This window comes from Thrips palmi, unplaced genomic scaffold (genome assembly GCF_012932325.1).
Source record: "Thrips palmi isolate BJ-2018 unplaced genomic scaffold, TpBJ-2018v1 HiC_scaffold_1, whole genome shotgun sequence".
Lineage (NCBI taxonomy): Eukaryota > Metazoa > Arthropoda > Insecta > Thysanoptera > Thripidae > Thrips > Thrips palmi.
In genome coordinates, this window is record NW_023144620.1 from 4,275,226 (window position 1) to 4,295,717 (window position 20,492).

Consider the following 20,492-nt stretch of genomic DNA (forward strand, 5'->3'; position numbering starts at 1 on the left):
AAATGACCGTTTAACAGCTGCCGCCTCTCTCCTTCTCTCTCCGTCGCCGTGCCAGACGCGTGCCCGGGGCTTGCCGTCCTCGTCTGCCCGATAAGCCGAACGCCACATTACGTATCAATCGGGAGGTGGGCGTGGACGTCGCTCTCCGCGCCAAATTGCCAACTTGTCAAAGCCGCGAGCGATGAATGATAATGGCGATATTTGGGCCCTGGAGGAAAAGGCCCAAAGGCGGAGCACTGTGTAATTATTTTGTATCCAGTGCCGCGTCGCCGCGTTCCCGCAGCGCACGCACAGCCAACTTTGGCGGGTCAACAATCTCGTGACGGCCTCAGAGTCGAAGCCGCACGACGCAACGCCGACGCCGCAGCGACGGGCGGCCGAGATACGAATGATTTAGTGCGAAACGGAGCAAGGACGCATTGCGTATTTACATCGCATGGGAAGAAAAAACTAAGAACCGCGCCACAAAGCCACGCCTCTGGCCCCTCACCTCGCGCACACAAGTACTGAACCGCCGTTTTCACGGTCCGCGAGGCGACCGCGGCGCGTCAAGTTTCTCTCGAGTTGCAAATGAGCGCGACGAAGACGCCCGATCGGCGATCGGCGCGCTGCCGAAACGCCACGCGCAAAGGCGAGCCGTGCGGCCATGCGGGCAGACAAGGATCTAGAAATTAGGGGCGGGGTACGCTGCGGGCGCAGAGTGACCGGCCAGTCCGGACACTGTGACCCTCCGAGCACATGGCCGTTGCCCCCGGAACGCCCCGGAACGCCCCGGAACGCCCCGGAACGCCCAGGAGCGTCACTGGCCAGGGGCGATGCACGACTTGAACTGCCCACGCGAAAAACGCTGACCGACGCCAAGCTCGAAAAGCGCAATTGAACCTAGTGTAACACGGGTTGCGGCACAGGAGGGGCATTGACCAGTCGTCAACCTCCGAACACAAAGCACTGCAAGTGTCCGGCTCGTCGCAAAGATCGCTGCTCCCGAAAACAAAAGAGTTAAAACAAAAAATGAGCCGCAAAAAAGAAGAGACGGAACGCCCCGACCGCACGGGTCCGTGATGATAATGCGGTGGTCCAGGACGGCCAGGATGTGCCGCCGCCGGATTCCAGCGCTGGAGGCTGCCCGCGGGGCTCCGGGCTGAGGGGCATCTCGAATCGGATTTATCGTCGATCGTCGAGATATCGACAGCCGATAATCGCTGCGATCGAACAATGGACGCAGCGGTCCCTTTCAGCCGTTCGTCAAAATGCAGTGCCACCGCGCTGCGCTGCGCCCGGCCCCGCGGACTGCAGGCGGCTGGCGAGGCTGCAGCCACGCACAACGACCCCTTGTCCAGCAGTGAGTCACTGCGCTTCTCCGCCAAGTTGGCGTCGTTGGAGTGCATGGGCACACGACGGGCCGGCCGAGCGCACTGCCCGTTCCTGGAGCCGCCGAGCCGCCCGGCCCGGCCAACCGCACTGCCTAGACCAGGGTCAGGGTCTAGACCACGTCCGGCCGGCTCGCGGTAGGTCGCGTCGCCGAGCCCTTCCGCTCTGGCCACTTTGACGGCGAGCCTGCAGCCTGCGGGCCCTGAGGGCGGTGCTTCAATCCCTCATCAGCAGTCACTGCCGCGTGACAGCCCGGCGGTGCGACTCTTCCAGCAGCCCCAGCCCGAGAGCATTTCCCCCGGCCGAGCGCATTTCTTCTCGCCAAGAACATTTCCCCTGCACTGGTAGCCAACGAATGTGAGAAGCCACTGTTTTGTGCGCAGTGCACGGCATCTAACGCGCAATGCCTATGGCTGCCTCGTTGTGTTGCAGTGCTGTTCCAGTGCTGTTCCAGCGGCATCAGCGCGGTGCTCAAGGCCCTGATGGAGTGCGTCCGTCCGGGCAGACCCACCTGATAGCGCCATGCACGACGCGACACGCACAAATGGGGCAGAAACGCGGCGACGAGCGGACGCGACACCGGCAGACAGACGACCGGAGCAAGCAGCCACTCTCAACGGCAGAGGTTTGTCGACGTTTTGCCCCAAGGGGTCCCAACTCAAGATAATCATTGCACGTTTAGTTGGTAATCAGTGAAATAATCAACATCATCCAATGAAATGACAATCATACTTTCGGGGATTCAATCACTTTTAACCATTTTTGCGAGACCACTGCTCCCAAACTATCAGCGGTCAAAGCCTTCCCGAGGCGGGGCATGAAAGAGTAGGGTCTTCAGAATAGTAAGGCGTCGAGGGAGGCCTTTGAACGCAACTAAATTGGACGCAGTGACCGCTCAAAGTCAGCAAAAACGGTGATTTTCTGAAATTCATTCACATTTTGGCCATTTTCGCGAGACCACTGCTCCCAAACTATCAGCGGTCAAAGCCTTCCCCAGGCGGGGCATGAAAGAGTAGGCCCTTCAGAATAGTAAGGCGTCGAGGGAGGCCTTTGACCGCAACTAAATTGGACGCAGTGACCGCTCAAAGTCAGCAAAAACGGTGATTTTCTGAAATTCATTCACATTTTGACCATTTTTGCGAGACCACTGCTCCCAAACTATCAGCGGTCAAAGCCTTCCCGAGGCGGGGCATGAAAGAGTAGGGTCTTCAGAATAGTAAGGCGTCGAGGAAGACCCATGACCGCAACTAAATTTGACGCAGTGGCTGCCCAAAGTCACTCTGAATTTCCGACACTTTAACAGCTGAGGTCGCCGCTCAAATAATCCCCAATATTTCCCAATAATCAACATAATAACCTCCTATAATCAGTGATAAATGCTAAAATAATCAAAATAAATTACATGTAATCATACTCTAAATATAATCAGTGTACATGAAAATCTATAGTTGGTTACCCCTTGTTTTGCCCCCGTTGGCGTTGCTGGGCAGTGCTCCCGAAACTGTCGGTTATTTTTCCGGAGGAAGTCGCGGAAAAAGAGGATCTTCAGACTGCCAGCGCCGACTAGCAGTGCTTAGAGCTTAGAGCCATGTCGCCACGCAAAGCTGGTCAAACTGTCGGCACAACCCTAGGCGCACCGGACGCTCCAAAATCAAAGAGAACTTATTTCATTTCCCCCGTCGCTGTGGACGCTGGCGACGCTGGCCGCCCGGCCGCCTCCACCTCCAACACACAATTACTGCGGGATAGGATTGAACTGGTGGACAAACAATGGTGTGCCCTGCAGTGCCCTGCCTGCGTCCCGTCTCGCCTTCCTTCCCGCCAGAGGGCTCCGCTCTGCACCGTAATCCGACCCAATCCGACCTCTTTCGGCCCCATTCTCCGCGCGACAAATAAGTAATTGTCAAATTGGGAATGGAGGAGGGAGGGGGTCGCGTCGGGCCTCATTCGCTCCAGCCGGGTCAGCTCCTCTCGGTCTCCGTAGAAAGGGGCAGTGCGAAAGTGTGTGTGTGTGTGTGTGTGTGTGTGTGTGTACGCGCGTGTGTTCCTGTTTCGGAAACTCCAGCGCGCAAACTCTACAGCTCCCAGCCTGGCTTGCACAGCGCACAGCTTGCGGTTATATCACTCTTAAAACCCAAGCTAGCGTGGGATGGGACAACGATTCTCATTGGTCCGATTCATTTCAAACATATTGGCCGCATATTCGTCCGGCAACAAGTAAGTCCGTCTGTAATTTGTGCGCTGGGCAGCACCCCGCGTGTATTCTGCTTGCATTGTTCTGTGTGACGCGTGGAAGGCCCGGCACCAAAGTTCGTTTCACTTTTGGCATCCGACAGGAGGGAAAAAGTAAACGGGCAACACAGTGCGCTGACGTGCTGCGCGCGACCTACATCGTGCAACGTCAGACAAAATTCAAGTTTTGGTTTCGAATCTGAAACGTTTGGGTTTGGAGTGGACGCGGCGGCGCACCAGTGCGTCCTTACAAACGACCGTCTCGATGGAGGTCAGACTGCAGTGGGCTCCCCGTCTTGGCTTTAAAATGATGTACGTTTGTGGGGACATTAGTGTCCGCTCGAGTTCTCCAAGTCGGCCCACTAGTCCCAGACTAGTCCCGCCGCGCAAAGCCCCTATCCTCCTCCCCTTCCCCCGAAACTCTAGAGCGGCCCTACACAATTAACAACAGGGCCATGCGTCTTGCGTTTTTTCGGGAGGCGGGAAGTGTCGCACTGCCCTATGGAAAATAAAACGGAGACTTCGCAAAGACGTTAGCGTCGTTTGCTGTTTGTTTCAGTGTAATGGAGTAACCCTACCTCGCCCCGCTCCCCCTGCCCATCGCAGGGTGCTTTACAGGGGGGCTCCCAGTGACCCCGGGGACAGGCCTGACGTAGGCCTTCGAGGACCAAAAGCAAAACAAAACCCACGCTGCCACAGGTGAGGGCAGAGGGCCGCTGCAACGCTCAATTAATGCGTGGCCGACTCCCTGGAACCTAAACTTTGTTTCCAGAGCATCGCAGGCCTGAGAGGCTTGATCAATAATCCCTGGGGCCCGGGGGCCCGGCCGGGGCTCAGCATTTCACGCATTTCGGGGCACACAATCCAACAGGCTGCAGACTGTCCACCCACCGTTCCCTTTGCCAGCCCCTGCGGCCCTGCGGCACTTTCTCGCTACTCCGGCCAGTTTGACTTTTTATTTTTCCCTTCTCTTCGCCCTTTTTCAGGAGAGTTTTCCGCAAACCAAAGAGAACACTGGCTAAAAAAGGAAGGGGGACGTTAAGGCTAACGGCAGTCCCACGAGGCTCGTTGCCCAACTGGACTGGTGAATGCAGTGGACGAGAGTCGGACAGACGGACAGGCAGATAGATAGATCGATAGACAGAAGCAAGCGCATTTTGCCCAGGCCTAAGAGCCGCCACGTCCGGACGGAAGTCACTCAGTGAATGAAAGGTGACTTGTAATCAGGTTAATCGGTTGGACGAAGCCTCGAGTCGAAAGAAAATTTGAGTGTTGTTGATCCCCTAAAAGAACAGGTCGAAGGTGCGGTGTGCGGTATCTCGACAGTGAGCGAGCACCGACGCCAAGGGCCAAGGGTTGCTGCTACCCGTTTGCTACCCTCCGAGAGCGTCCCCGACCCCACCTCGCCCGACCTTGCCGACAGTCGACCCGAGGGGCCGGGGCCGCGGGGCAGCAAGCGTCCCAAATGGAAGCAGACTCACACCGCAAACCGTAGCAGGCCTTGCGAGGATTAGGTTAGGTTAGGTTCGCTTCCACAGTGTGGTGTCAGGCAGTGTCCCTACCTTGTTTTCCCGGACGTGTTTGCGTTATTCGCTCGAAAACAAGCGTCATGTCAAAAAAAAAAATATTCCGCACATCAAAGGGGAAAACAAGCACTGCCGAGGAGAACGGACAAACCACGGCCGCGGGCCGTGTGTGTAACCCCCTCCCTGCTCCGCACCTTGATTGGCAGGTGTTCAGCCATCGGGCACCATCGGGCACCATCGGCACCATCGGGCGATACGCCATCGGGACACTCGCTGTTTTTCCGCGCGCAACGCAAACGCCTCCCAGCTGTTTGCGAGGCTGCACGCTGGGTACACACTTACCGACGAGAGCTGGCGCCACGCCACTGGATGACGCCGTCGGGGAGCGGAGTCTAGCCTAGTCTCTACGCAAAGCGACGCAAGGCCACGCAAGGCGTGTGCTGGCGGTGCTGGCCTACCGGTCCGCGCGGCGCGTAGAACTCGGAGTAGACGCCGGGCGGCGACGGCGGCGGCCGGAACCACCCCGACGCGCCGCCCACCAGCAGCACCAGGGCGCTGGCCAGGAGCAGCAGCAGCAGCGCCGTCAGCGCCTTGGAGCGCGTCGAGATGACCATCGCCATGGCGCTGTCCTTGACGTGCACGTCAACGGGAGGCGCTCATCCGCACGGCGGCCGTCGCGAGGACGCCGTCCAGGACGACGCAGAGGACGGCGATCCGCGCCGCATCGTCCGCGGTCCTCCGCGGTAAGCCTGTGGTGTCGGTTTCCGTTTCGGTGGCGGTCGAGGGTGTCGACGGGTTGCCTACTTCCAGGGGCTTCCAGGCATCACATTCCGGGGCAACGACAATAAAATGGACCGTCCCCTAGAGGCCCCGGGGGCGTCGAAACTGCTGCACCGCGGTGGGCACCAACGCGCCAGCTCGCGCCAGCCCAGTCCGAAAAGCGCGCATCGCATCGAATCAGCCGCAAAAACAATTCGGCGAACGAACTCATTTGGAGCGCTGAACACACAACACGCGCATCGGATGCCCATTCGGCGAGCAACAAAAATAGGTCGGCCAGCAAATTGAGAGGCCTTCATTGCGTCGGACAGGCGCTGCTGCACCGGATGGCCGCGCCCGCTCAGCCAAAAATCGGCCAATGAGAAAGGCGCCTTTCGGCGCGAAGGTTCAAATCGAGGCTCACGATTGGCCCGCCGAAAGTACACGAGTAGAGCATCCGTTTCTACTTGAACTACCCCGTTCTGTCGCTCGGCTACTTCACATTCCCGCGGCCAACGATCCCCCTCCCCCTCCCCCTCCCCGGGCGACGAAACAAGTGCGCAGCGGGCGGGGGAAAAGGGGGGGAACGGGAAAACGACAAAGAAAAGGTTATGGCAAATTGCGAAGCGCGCGAACGGCTGCAGTGTCGGGGCTTCATTAGTGAGAATCACTTGGTGAATCTGCGTGGAGCGGCTGGCGAATGCGAGCGCGACAAAGTGCGCATTTGTGTGGAAGGCCGCGTGTGTGAGTGCGAGCGAGACAGTCTGTGTGTGTGTCTGTGATCGAGAGGCGGGCGTGTGGGTGTGGGCACGCGAGCGAATTGTGTTCTCCGCTGCGGCTACCCACACATACCCACACACAGACGACACGACACACGCGGGCGCGCGCGGGCGGCCTCGATTTGCAAGCCGCCTTTGGCTTTGCCTCTAGCAGGCAGCCCAACCCCCGGCCGCCCTCTTTCTCTCCCCGAAGCGTGGGAGCGTCGCGGCGTCTCCGCCGTCCCGTCCCGCTCCGCGTGCCGAGTCGCTCCACTCGGCCTTTTCTCTCCGAGAAAGGCTTTGGCAGTGCGGTGGCATTCACACGCGTCGCGTCGGGGCTGCGGCGACGAGGCGGCGAGGTGGCCGAGGTCAACCCTACTCGAACTAACTTGGCATGCGTTCGGTGCGCCCTCATTCATGCCTTTGCAACAAGTAGCAGAAAAAGCGAGTGGCTGGCTTCGCTGGCTTCGCGCGAGTTTCGGAAAGCGCTTCGCCGCCCCGCTTGCGTTGCCGCGCCACCGCGCCCTCCTTAGCCTTGAGATGTCCCGCAGTCGTGTTTAGATTGCACCACCTGTACCGCTCCACCCCCTACCCCCAAGCCACTCGCTACCCGACACCCGCCCCGCCCCGCCCCGCCCCGCCCCCAGCCACGGCAGCCTTCTCTTCCGGCGCGCTCATAAAACCAAGATAAACTCTAACACGAGAGGAAACATGCAAGGGGCACAAGCCGCGCGCCTCGGTCATGAGTCGTATAAGTTGCCTTTGCTGTACGCTGCGCGCTGCGCGCTGTACGCCCGGCAAAAGTCTTGACTCGGCGGGGCGGACGGGCACGGCGCGGCACGGCGCGGCACGGCGCGCCAGAAGCAGCAGTCAAGTAGCAGTCCGCCATCAACAAGAAGAGCGACGTGTCCGCCCCGCCCCGCCCCCTCGCCGCCGTGGCCTCCTGGCGGCCCCGGGGCGCGGCTCAGCGGCACCGCGGCACGCAGCACCCCCGCCGCGGTGTAGGCCGCGTTGCAGCACTCGTACCCACGGCCATTCCGACGCCAGCGAAAAAGGGTCTGGTTCCGAGCGAAGTGCTTGTTTCTTGCGTCGCGCTTGGGGCCACGCCGTGTAGACCCTCGAGTCGCACGCCGACCCACATCCAGAGCGGCGGCAGTGGGGAACGCCTGGGCCGCCTCACCTACCCTTCGCGGCGCTCTCCTATCTCCGCCTCGCATTCGGCGCCCCGCCCCGCCCGGCCCCGCCCCGCCCCGCCCCGCCCCGCCCCGCCTCTTCGGCCGTCCGATCTGCTTATTATTGACAGCCAGCCGCGCCGGCTCGCCGCGCTTCCTTCGGTTTGCGCGGCGACGGCCTCGGGGGAGTACGGTGAAGCCGCCGCCAAGTTTGTTTGACGAGCCGAGGTGGGCGGGGCGGGGCGGGGGCAATACCAACAGGAACGGCGGCCGGACACGTCGCGGCCACGGCAAACAACGGCACGAGGGTGGAAAGAGGAAAAGGGGCGGGGGGCGATTGGCGGTAAGGGGTTAACGTTGTTGAAAGTTGGAGGGGGGGGTGGGGGGTGACTACGGCAGCGCGGACAAGTGCGGAGACAAATGAGCCACCATCGGGCAGTAATGAGGGAGCAGCCACCCGGATGAGTTCCGAGTTGCCCGAGTCCGGGACCGAGTCCGGGACCGTCTTGGCGGCGGGGGGCAGGCGGGGGCAGGCGGGGGGAGCACCGCGACGTACATCACGCAACTACTCGCGAGAGGGAAAGTGGAGGCGGAAAACGGGAAACGGACGGCCTCAACACACCGCGCTGGAACACGGCGAGGCGGGCCTGGCGGGCCGGCATGGCAGCACTGCGGGGCTGTAACTATATTTCGCCGGCCGCCGCGCCGACACTGCAATGGGTGCATTTCATCTCTCACCCCTGCACCCTCTCCACCCCTCACCGCCCGCTCGACCTACTTTTCATTTTTCAAAGCGATGCGCGCTCGCGTCGGTCTCTCTCGCGCAAACACGCGCCGCACGCGGGCCACGCCGAGAGTGCGAGAGAGGCAGAGCGACGAGAGCGCCCAGCACGTGCCGGGCGAATTAGCTGGGGGCCGGTGCGGTCGGTGTGGCCGGGGCGGCCGGGGCGGGGCTCCGTGTAACGAGATCCCGAAACATGACCGCCGTAAGACTGGCTTGACTCGCCCTTGCGAATGCGAGCAACGGCGTCTCCCCGGGGGGCTGCCCCCGCCGCCCCCGCCGCCCCCGCCGCCCCAGCGACCTGCCAGCGCCCCGCCCCCGCCCCCCACCCATGTACAATCCCACCTATTTTTAATGAGCGTTTAATGGACCCCGCCCGGGTCCCCGTGGACGGCGTGCCGCCCGGCGCCATGCCCAAGGGGTGCCCGTCGTTGGGGTACGCCGGTACCCGTGTGTCGGTAGGGTCGGCGGGTAGCAGCGCGTGTCCTCCGGGACGGGGCCCCGCGCACCGAGCCCCGCGCGCTTCGAGATACGGAGCATTAAATAAATGGCGCCCCAGTACCCTCGTACACACTCATACACACACACGAGCCCAGGAGGTCGAGGGTTGGACACGCGGCACCGTGCAGATATGACGTCACTTCCTGTGTGCATTATTCCGACCGCGACCACTCCGCTCGGCCCTCGGCCACGCTTCGCCACGCTCGCAATTAGGCGAATGAATCGGAATAAAGGGTGCCTGGGCAATCAGGCGCAGAGGGCTGCACGGCCTGCAGTGGGGCAGCAGCAGCCAAGGCCGTTTTACAGTGGGCGGACGACTCATCTGCAGGCACTCGCCCCAGCGGGCCACTGCCGCGCGCGTCACAGGTGGCACAGGCGGCACTGTGGCGGCAAGCAGGTGGCAGATGCCACGGCGTCGGCACCGGGAAATCTCGCTCGACGCCCTCGCCGTCGTCCTGCAGACTGATTCCGAATTGAGAGATCCCTCTCTCTCGCACTCACGGGGCGCTCCACACCGGTGCGAGGGAGATAAACCGACGGCCGCGGAACCAGTCTACAGGTGCCGCGCGTCCCAACCGACACTCGCGCCTCGCCTCGCCTCGCCTCGCCTCGGGCCGGATGGGAAAGCCTTGTCGCGGCCGAGCGGCCTGGCCGCAGACAGGGACCCCGATTCAGATCCACGTTCAGATTCACATTCAGATTCGCACGCCGCGCTGAAAGGAGCGGGCGGCCGGATGCATCCTGCATTCTGGATGAGGCGGAGGCGGAGGCACGGCGTCGGCAGGCGGACGGCGAAGTGATGCCGCGAGGCTACCGTAAACCGGGGCTACTTTGCCCACTGGGGTAACTTTGGCCCAGCGGCTAAAAATGTTACCAATGGAATAAGAAGCACTTAAAACGAATTTCTAGCCCATGGGCCAAAGTTACCCCGGTGGGTCAAAGTAGCCCCAGTTTACGGTACGCGGAGATCTTGGCCGCGCGGACAGGCCCGTCTTTAATTGAGATTGATTCCGGTTCAGAGGCCACACCGCCAGACCTCGCTTCGGCATGCACCGTGCGGGGGATAGAGGGTCAGGTCTGTCAGGGCCAGGGCGGGGAAATGACAGCAATGCATTGGAAGCTCCCGCCACACACAGGCAACCCGTCGACAGGGAAAAAGAAAGACTCCCGCCAAAAGCGGTCACGGAAGCAGACGGCTCAAACCAACTCCCGCGTGGTCGGCGAGGCTAACAGCCGTTCGAGCGGTGCGGTGCGCGGTCGACGACGAGAAACACAAACGCGTGGTTGGCAGCACTGCAGCACCGGGCTATCCGGGGCCGTCCATCAAGGTTGGCAGCACTGACTCGTTACGGGGCTGCGCGCTCCGCGGGCCTGACCTACGGGCCTACGGCCGGGCGGCCAAGCAACAATCCGAATCGCACTGCTCCCGCGGGACTCGCTGGCACGGCGCGGCACGGCGCGGCTCGACACGGCACGGCACGGCGCGGCTCGACACGGCGACGCGATGCGGCTCGTCACGGGGAGCGGTTCGCGTTGCGTCGCGTCACGGAGCGGCACGACGCGGTCCGAACGCCACGACAATTGGCCGCAGACAAGCTGGGATTCGCTGCGGCCCGCCCGGCGCGCTGGAGGGGGAGGGGTGGGGGTGGGCGAGCCCGGAGGGGTGGTGGGGGCCGGGCAGGGCCACGCGCCTGTTGGATGGGGGCGGTCATGTGGCAGGGCCGGCAGGGCGCAAGGCGAGAGGCACCTCGCCTTGGCGGACGCCTGCGCCGTCTGCGCCACTGTGCGCGTCGGCACGCCCCGCTGCATCCTGCGTTGCCTGCGTCTGCATGATGAGACTAGTGGAGTCGGTGTAGCCGTCTGCAGCACTGTAGGCCGTGGAAAGCGGGAAAGCGGGGTGCGGCCGGGCGGTTGGTCCCGGGGGAGGAAGGGGGAGCGCACAACATCGGAAAACGCAGGGTTCATTACTTCCCGGCCAGTGCGCCCGTGTCGTCCACGCGTCCGCCACGCGTCCGCCGACAGGGCTGGGCCGGGCCGGGCGTCCCGTCCGGGCGCCCCGTCCGCCTCCAAGAGCCCCATTGAGTGCCCCGGCGGCCACGGCGGCCACTGACCTCCCTGCGCCCAGCAGCACCGGCCACGCTGGTCATTACTTTGGACTCGCGAGAAAAGTGAAGGCGGCCCCACAAGTTTCGTGAAATTGCACATTCTTCCACCTTTCCTTCGTCATTCCGCGCGCAAAAAGGCGGACGTGGACGAGAATCGTTCCTCAGAAACGGCGAAACCTACAGAACGGTCCGGGCGGGGCGGGGAGGCCGCGCGGACGAAGGCGCAGCAGTGGGGCCAAAATGTCCCGGGAGAATCGCGCGGTATTCGTAGCGAGCAGCTACTCTACTTAGAGGTGGAGTCATTAATTCCATTCACGAGCTTTTATTTTATCGCAGTTAATTTCCGCACGATAAGTAACCCCGCGCTGTTTGGGGTGTTCCATTAACGGGGTGCCCCGCCCCGCCCCACCCCGCCGCACCCCGCCACGCCCCGCCCCGCCCGGCCGTCGGGACGTGGTGCCTATGTTAATCCAAGGGGAACCTGGGCCCGGAAATGGCCTCGAGTTTGTCTACATGCCGACATGAGCCTTCCTGATAACTTCTTTGAGTGCGCAGCGCGTGTGCGGCTGGGCGCGGCTCGGCACGGCCCGGCCGATACGCCGTAATAGCTTTCCCGCGCATTCCCCGCTATCTCGGAGAGATTGAGTCATTAAGGCGCCACGCTTCAAAAATGGGGTGCGAGATTCGAACCCGCGACCTCCACGTCGTGGGCCGGCCGCTGTACCCACTCGACCACGGGGCTCAGCCTGCCAGTTGGCTACAGCCCGGTGGGCTGGGATGTTGCAGAGAGCGGGCCGGAGCCGGTGGGCGAGCGGACGGCCGGGCAGAATTAAAACACGGCCGGGGATTTAGCCAAACTTTGCGCACGCAAGCTGCTGGTACTGGAAAGGGGGGAGGGTTTGCGTGGCACACTGGGCTAACACTTCTCCGGCTGCACCGGGCTCCACCGGTTCCACCGCGCACCGCTCGGACCGGAACTAACGCCACAACTTCTTCTCCGATTCATGCTCACGCCTTTTCCACTGGACAGTCCGCGCGTCCCTCGGCGCGCCACGCCGTGCCTGGGTCACGCTGCCCCAGCACAGCGGCGCACAGCAGGGGGCATTAGCTCCGCAAGCAGGGTCCTTCACTAAGGCCCACACCTACGCGCTCGCACACGCACACACCAGTGTGGGCGCTCGGGCGGGGCGGCCTGGCCAGGGACGCCAGGGACGGCACGGACCAGACTGACGCTCACTGTTCGGTAATTAGAGAAAAAAGGGTGGGGGTGGGGTGGAGGCAGGGAGGCAAATCGGCCAAAGGAGCGGGCGTTGGTGCGTTGCTGTCCTTTCCGTCCGTTTTCTGCGAGTCGCTTTTGTCGGCGTGAGTGCAGCCCACCGGTGCAGTCCCCCCTGCCGTCGCCACATCAGTGCCAGCCTCTCTCCCCCGTGGATGGCACGGCGAGCACAGGCACGCTTGCGTCAAAGGGAACAATTGTTCCTAGAACCTGACCGACCACGGAGGCCGAGCCCGACCGGGCCGAAACCACAGCCCAGTTGTTTACCCGCATCGTTTATTTCGTTTCCGGTTCGACTGTTTCTCAGAAAAAGTATCCGTCATGTTGTTCAGGTACTTCGCCGCCGGCAAGTGGGAAAGTCCGAACTTGGTCGACGTAAACGCCAGTCGAGTCGAGCGAGAGGGACGGCGACTCGGTGCTGGCCGCCGCAGAGCGCCGCAGAGCGCCGCCCGGCGGCAGGCGCCCGCCGTCCGCGGCCTCGGCCGCACGCTCGGCGCGGCGGTCGGACTGGCTGCCTACCTCCCGGGCGGACAAGGGTCGGGCGAGCCTCGCTGTCTCTCTCTTCCCCTCTCTGGCCAAACAATCATGCGGACATGATACCACACTACTCGAACACAACGAGGGCGGGGCGGGGCGGGGCGGGGCGGGGCGGGGCGGGGCGGGGCGGCCAACCACGGGCAAATCCGTGCTGCGATGCACGGCCGCGGGGCTGCGCGGCCACCGCGTGGCGTCCCCGTTTGTCTGCCGGCCACACCAACGAGGCCCTCGAGCCGCCGCCTCTCTTGCAAGGGCCCTCGCCGATAAATTCGGCCGCCATTGAAACCACGGCCTGCCTGCCCGGCCTGGCACTGGGGCGGAGGGCCGGGCGGCCCGGCCGATTGATTGAAGGTGCTTGGATCTCATTCCGATGGCAAACATTCCACAATTCCACTCCACTGGCGCAGCGAGCACGGCCAGCGCAGCGCTAGCGACAGGCCGGGCCGGCCGGGCTGACGCAGTGACCACCGCGACGCACCAGCGCAGCACCGCGCGCCACCGTAGCGCAGTCAATGGCGGTGTGTGCAGTGGCGCGCGGACACGCCGCTCTGTGTGTGTGTTGGTGCGCAATCCACACACACACACACACACACAGACGAGATACCGTGGCGAACGCCCACACTCAGCAAACAGCGGCAGCGGTGCGCTATGGCTTTGCACATCATTTCGCGAGGACGGCGTTGGTGGTGGGGGGCGTGGGGGGTTGCCCCGTTTCCCCCTTCCCCCGCAACACGTCACGCTGCGGACGTCATCTCGCCGGAAAGCGAGAGCCCAATATTTTGGCCAATGTCAGAGTCCGGCGAGGCTGTCCCGCCGCCGCCGCCGTGCAGCGCGCTTTTTCGTTGGTTTTCGTTGACGTTCTTTTTTTTTCAGCGGAGGGCTGACTAGTGTAGTGGCGCCGTAATGTAACGCGGTGGGAGAAAGTACAGAGGCGATAGGCTGCAGCGCGTAATTAGTTAATGACCCTTTATTACGGGTAATGGGAGTGCGTTCACACTGAGCACCCTGCTGCTGCTCAGCTTGAGGCTCTCTCTCTTTCTCTCTCTCTCTCTCTCTCTCTCTCTCTCACTCTTTCTCACACACACACTACGGGCACGCCGCACGTCAGTGTTGGCGGTCGTGACATTACACCGAAAATAACACCCCTCCCATTTGCCACCAGAGCCGGCCGGCCCGCCACTGGCCGAGGCGAGGGGGGAGGAGGAGGGGTTGAAACGTTGAAACCCCACCCCGCTCCATGAAAAACAACAACAAGTTTAGCATAAGGCAGCTGCGGACTCAATTTGACGACGGCGTTTGCGTCGTGTCACCAGTAAGACGCCGTGTTTACGAGAAACACCCCCGGGAGGTGGTCGACCTCCTCCTGGTGGACGGGCCCGGCGAGCGAGCACGGCGTTGGCGGCAGGTTGGCGGCGCCGTGCCGAACCGACGCGGCCAAAGCCCCTACACCGCAAAGCCGCGAACCGGCCAGTCATCCAGCCGGCGATTAATTAGCGTTACCTGCCGACCGATTCCGAAGAGGCGCTGCGTCGCGCCGTCTCTCTCGCACCCACGGGGCGTCCCCCGACGGTGAGAGACAGACGGCGCGGCGTTCGCAACCAGCTCGCTCCAATCTAGGTCGGGACGGGCGGGTAGGCGCGGCCCGCCGGCCCGGCGATAGCGGCACGCGTGTCGGAGTGACAGGCAGTGGGGCGCGCGGCGAGGAGCAGGACGCGTCCGCGACACCCTAACTCTGCGGTCATCGCTGTCTGCCTGACCCTACACAAATATCTCAAAAACAACAAAAACTTTTTTAAAAAAAATTGCTTTTGACAGGGGTTGAACCTCCGAACTTCCAATTCGAAAACAATCGCGCTACCGACACGACCAATACCACTCACTGGCAGCGAGCCGTGGCAGGCCCGACAGGGACAGGTGCACCTACCTGCAGGCGCCGCGACCGCGGCCGCAGCGCGCACCCTACCCGGCTCGACAATAGGTAGGTCAGGGCGAACGCAGGACGCTGGACGCAGGCCATGCAAATGATGCAAATGGTGCGAGTTGCTGAATAACTCGGCCAGGTCGAGGCGGAGTGAAGAGGGGGGGGGGCTTTGAAATCAGATACACGCCGTCCCTGCGCGGCCTGCGGTAAGGCCTGCGGCCTGTGACAGTCCAGGCCGAGCCTTAATTACACTAGCTCGTTATTCTCTGCGAAAGAGTCCGGTGGTGGCCGCAGGGCAGCGGCACCGTGGGCCGCCGTGGTCTTAACGACACCTCAGGCACCTAATGTGCGTCGCGGACGTCGTGGACGTCGTGGACCTTGCGGCCCGCGGGTCAAGGGTCAGTCCGATCAAGTGTCGCCTCTGGTCAGGGTCGGACAGTCGGAGGGGACGACGGTCGTAAAGTCGAATCGGCACACACACGCACACACACACGCCACGGATTCATTACACGACAAGTGGCGTTCGAGAATAGCGGCGCGGTACTCACGTTGTAGAAGCCCTTGATGATGGGGCCGGCCTGGCCGACGTACAGTGTGGAGGCCGAGTCGAACACCAGCTCCCTGGGGACGCGCTCCACGTTGACGGTGTCCACGGCCTCGCAGTTGTAGTACAGCGTGACGGAGGACTCGGTGACGGCGAGCGCGAGGCGGCCCCAGCGCCCCACGAAGGAGGGCACCACGAAGGAGGCGATGGTCTGCGACGAGTGGTGAATGGACACGTCCGTGTACAGCAGCGTCACGTTGGTGTGGTTGGGCGCCTGCGGCCGGAAAACATTGCAGACAATCACCGTGCCGACTGATTCCGAGCGTCGTTTTCGTCGCTCTGTCTCTCTCGCACTCGCGTCGTGCAGGTACGGGAGGGGCAGAGCGACGAGAATACTGTGCGCGCCGCACCTCCGCGCTGGCGGGCGCCAGCTGCACGCCGAGCTGCACCACGGTGTCCAGGGGGTTGACCACGGCGAAGAGGAAGCCACCCTCGCGGCTCGTGTGCCGGATCTTGGCCGTGATGGAGAACTCCGGGTAGAGCCGCTCCGGCATGTGCACCCGGAAGGGCTTCTTGACGTCCGAGCCCGGCAGCAGCCCGAAGGCCGGGAAGCCGTCGGGCGCGTAGTCGAAGTACTGCGTCTTGGTGTCCACGAAGGGGATCTCGATGGCGGACAGGATGTCGTTGCCCCAGTCTGCAAGCAGCCGAAGTGGGTGTTAGTTTAGGGCGGCATGTCGCGTTTCCGTGATTTCCGCAGCCAGGGTTGCCACCACACCAGAGAGGGTTGCCAACCTCAGCCCACCTACGAGGCAACTTCTCGAAAGTGAAGCCCAGATATAGCCCGGCCGAGGAAGGCACCCTTTTGAACACAAGGGGCGAGTCGAGGGAATTTTCGCCTTCTAGTGTGCCACCACTGCCCGCTGCAAACGCCGCAGTCTCCACACGCGCGGGGTATCGCGGCGACAACCGCAGGGCACATGCTCGTTCCGCCACCCCCACGGCCACGCGGCGCGCCGGCGAGGCCCCTCGCGCGCGGGGTAGTGCCTGCCTGCGCGACGCGGGGCAGCGCCGAGCCAAAGCACAAGGCAGCCCCGCTGCTCTCGCAGTCAGTCAGTGCGCGTGATGAAGCCTGATGAAAAGTTGTTCCCGGGGAGTCGTTGGCGAGCTACGTGCCCCGGCGGCCAAGAGGGCGGCCCGAGGGCGGCCGGCAGGGAGTGGCGCCGGTGCACTTGGCGCCCCGGACCGCACCGCCAGCGCCGCCATGAAAAATTTAAACGCGCCGCGCGGACCTGCGAAGCAAGTTGAATGAATTCAAGTCTGCGCGCCACTCCGAGTGGCCTTTGCCTGGCCTTCGCCTGGCCGCGGCGCCGTCGAGGTCGCCGGATGGACGATGACTACCTGGCGGTCCTCAGAACGCGACCAGCGTCCCGAAGACAAAGTTCGGATCGCCTAATTGCCTGCGAATTTATTGCAACGGCCCGGCCGCTCTTCTTCGGCGACGCGACGACAGTGAGGCACTCGGCGGCCTTGGCCGTGACTAATGGGGCAGGACAGGACGAAGGCGGTGCGCGTTGCCACCGAGGCGCGGCGAGCGCCGTGACGCCATGCCGCCCGACGGCGGGGCTGCGCGCCGGGCTGCCTACCCTCCGCTCCGCAGGCGCTACGCCGCGCAGCACGCCGCGTCGTTTTCGTCGCTCTGTCTCTCTCGCGCCTGAACGGGACGCCCCTAGAGTGCGAGAGAGACAGAGCGGCCCTCCGAATGAGCCTGCTGGACCGCCACGGCGGCCGCGCCGACCGGCTGGGCTGGTAATTAGGTTGCAGCGGCAAACAGCGCGACGTGCGCGGACTGGCCAAGAGCGTGGGGCGGCCGTCTGAAACGGGGCGCGAGCGTGACCATGAGTACCACGAGCGTGACCACGAGCGTGGCGTGCCGGGGAAGCCATCCGTCCAGGCGGTCCACGCCCTGCCGCTGTCCGTCACCAGTGTCGCGGCGCCCAGAGGCGCCCAGAGGCGCCGTTCCGTGCATCTGGAGGCCAAGGAGGGTGGCGAGCGACCGGCCCGGGACTAATTTGCCCAGTGGACTGCCAGGCTGCCAGGCTGCCTGCCGGGCGGCCAGCCAATACGCTCCGCTACACTACGATCTGGCCGGCTGCTCGGGCTGCCCGGCGGCCCGCATTCCTTCTCCCTTTCTTTCTTCGGGGCCGAAATCCAGAGAGACGTCCCGTCCGCGCAAACGACGTACAAACGACACACGTGCGTTGGCCGCCATGATTGGTCCACGGCAAGGCAGGCAGGCAGGCAAGGCAGGCGGACGGGGTTGATGACTCGGAAGAAAGAGGCAAGGCGGGCCGAAAAAAAAATGGAGGGTGGGGGGGCAAAGAGGGAAAAATGCAAAAGGTTGGGTGAAGAACGGGCGGCGCGTCTTAGCGAGGTGGAGCGCGGCGACGAAATGGAGGCACGCGAAAAAGTCACCGACAAGGGACACACACACACACACACACACACGAGCGCGCGCAAACGCGCACAGTGCTCTCTCACGCACAAAAGGGCGGGCGCGGCGCAAAAAACGGTTGCGAAATTTTAAGAGAAAGACAGGAACAAGGGGTCGCGGCTTGGTGAGGGGCGAATAGTCAGGAGGCCTGAGTGCGGTGAAGGCGGCGCCACTGGCGGTGCCTCAAAGGCACACGACACCGCGACACCACCCTTCAAGGGACTCGAATCACTGCTCCGCTCTCCCCCCTTCCCCCTCTCTCCCACCGTTTCCTCCCGTCGCGCGTCCTTTTCTGCCCAGGAGTACTATGGGCGCACATCGGTGGCAAAGTTTAAACCAAACCAGGAGAGCGAAAAAAAGATTAGGGCGAGGAGTCGAACGCCGGTTTTTGAGGTTGTGCGTCAACGACTTAACGACCTAGGCCACGGTTGCAGTACATCCACTTCTCGTTCTGCAACCGGCCGCGGTGCGTGATTTCGCGCAGTGGGCCTATCGGCGTCCCCGGCGCGGCGCGGTGGGTCGGGGGAGCGGAGGCCTGCTGTGACCCGGGTCAACATTTACCCCCGGGAAGAACAACACTCGGGCCAGAGAGAGAGAGGCAGAGAAAGAGAGCTTTTGTTTGCCTTTCCGCGGCGAGTTGAATTCGGGAGTGTCATGCCGATTGGATTGTCGCGGCGCCTTCCACGAGCTTTCTCCTTGCCGCCACAGCCCCATGGGCAGGGCCGGGCAGGGCCGGGCAGGGCACTGTGGTGTCCATTTCAATCTCGGAGATCAGAGGAAGCGCCGCGCAGCCACGCTCGCTTTGTTACCGCTTATTTCGCGGAGCCGTGCATGTCTCCACGCAGCAAAAAAAAACAACAAAAAACAACAACAACAATAACAACAACAACAACAAGGGGGTGGTGGTTTGGGGATTCCAAAAAGTAAGCTAAAAACCAATATTTGTTTGAGAAACCGAAATTATATAAATTTTGACAAAGGAAAATCTTTTGCTTTGTCAACTAATTTAAGTTGTTGTTTGTTCCAGGTTTGTTAATAGTGTATGAATGCTAGCTGCGGGAGGAGCAGAGACTCACTGCGCCGTTGTTCTCTATGGCGGTGGAGAAAAGGTGTGTGTGTGTGTGCGTGTCCTTCGGGGAGGGGGAGCCTATCACACAGACATCAAAGGAGGGCCCATCGCCATGCCGGCAACTTGCCCCTGTTTTGTCCGGTGGCGCTGCCACGGCACTGCCAGGACGCCGCTGGCTGCCGGTCCGACGGAATCGACTTTCAGTGGCGCAGCGGCGCGCGATGACAAAGTTCCCAGAGTTCGGCCCGGCCGAGCCCGGCGGAGGGAAGTCCGGGGAAGTCTCGTGTTGCGACAACAAGTGCCGCAACAAGTCTGTCGGAGGCACAGAGGGGACAGCAGCGCCGAGTCCGAAAGAACGCGTTGTTAGTCCCGCCATCGCTGTTAGTCACCAGGCCGTCGACTTACCGGAGTACTTGTCCGTGGGGCCGTCGCCGCTCCCGCCGCCACCGTCGCCACCCACGTCCGAGCCATTCCCATTCGCTTTCCGATCTAGGTCCCGCGGCAAGCGCCCCGAGCCGCCCAGCTCCACGCCCAAAAATTCCTCCTCTGGAAAGAGAACCGAAAACAAAAAACAAAAAAAAAGAAGCAAAATAAAACAAAAATCATAAAATAAAACACAACAAAAAGTAAAAGAACAAAACAAAAACATAAAACAAAACAAATAAGAAAACAAAGCAAAATAAAAATAATAAACGAAAACAACGAGACTCGGGGTTCGCTCGCTGTGGAGCCGCACGACTAGTCCTGATTTCGGCCATTCTGGACCACGAGGCCCGATGAGGGCCATAAAGGCCAGGAAAGGCGACCTGCCTGCGCGCCGCTCCTCTCAAACATGCCCACAGCCACTCGACTGCCCTCCAGACTTCCAGTGGTGGGACGCTCCCACCCGCGACGCCACTGTAAACGACCCGGAGCGGCGCGAAGCGGGGCCGAACCGGTACCGAGCCGATCCGTCTTTGCGGACACAGAAACTGATTGCCGTGTGGCGGCCTGCTGCTGGGGGCGGCGCTGGGGGCTGCGCTGGGGGCTTCTCTGATTAAGCACACCTGGCGGCGAGTGGCGTGTCCGAGGCCGCGCACGACACAGCAGCGGACAACGCCACACGGACCCAGCTGCACTCGCAGCAATTTCCACGCGCTTTCGCCGCTTTCGCTGCTTCCGCCCGGCGTACTTGCTTAGGACGAGGCGCAGGGCTCGGGACCGTCTCCAGCGGCTGGCGGCCCCAAGGGCCGCGCCAAGGGCTGGGCCAGGGCCACGCGGGTCGCCCCTCTCCCTCCCTCCGATGGGGATTACGCGCAAGGAGAAAGAGAGACAAGCGCAGGGCTGGCCTAGGGCTGGCCGGGCCGATGGCGGGGATTAGCAGTCCACGCTTTGTCAACAGCACGGCACTACTTCCAAGGGCCAAGGGCGGCCCGGGCCCTCAGCCAATTATCTTAGCGCTAGGACCAA

At 62.5% G+C, this 20,492-nt stretch overlaps 1 protein-coding gene across 1 annotated transcript in view; it reads right to left on the reverse strand.

Moving 5' to 3' along the window:
• Positions 1 to 20,492, reverse strand: part of LOC117644149 (collagen alpha-1(XVIII) chain) — a 73,831-nt gene that overhangs the window by 25,636 nt on the left and 27,703 nt on the right. Inside the window, exons 5-7 of the mRNA XM_034383414.1 lie at positions 19,449 to 19,589; positions 15,894 to 16,177; positions 15,488 to 15,757 (exon numbers count right to left, since the gene is read on the reverse strand). Of these exons, the coding sequence (XP_034239305.1) occupies positions 15,488 to 15,757; positions 15,894 to 16,177; positions 19,449 to 19,589 (695 nt within the window). The remainder of the gene's footprint in view (positions 1 to 15,487; positions 15,758 to 15,893; positions 16,178 to 19,448; positions 19,590 to 20,492) is intronic.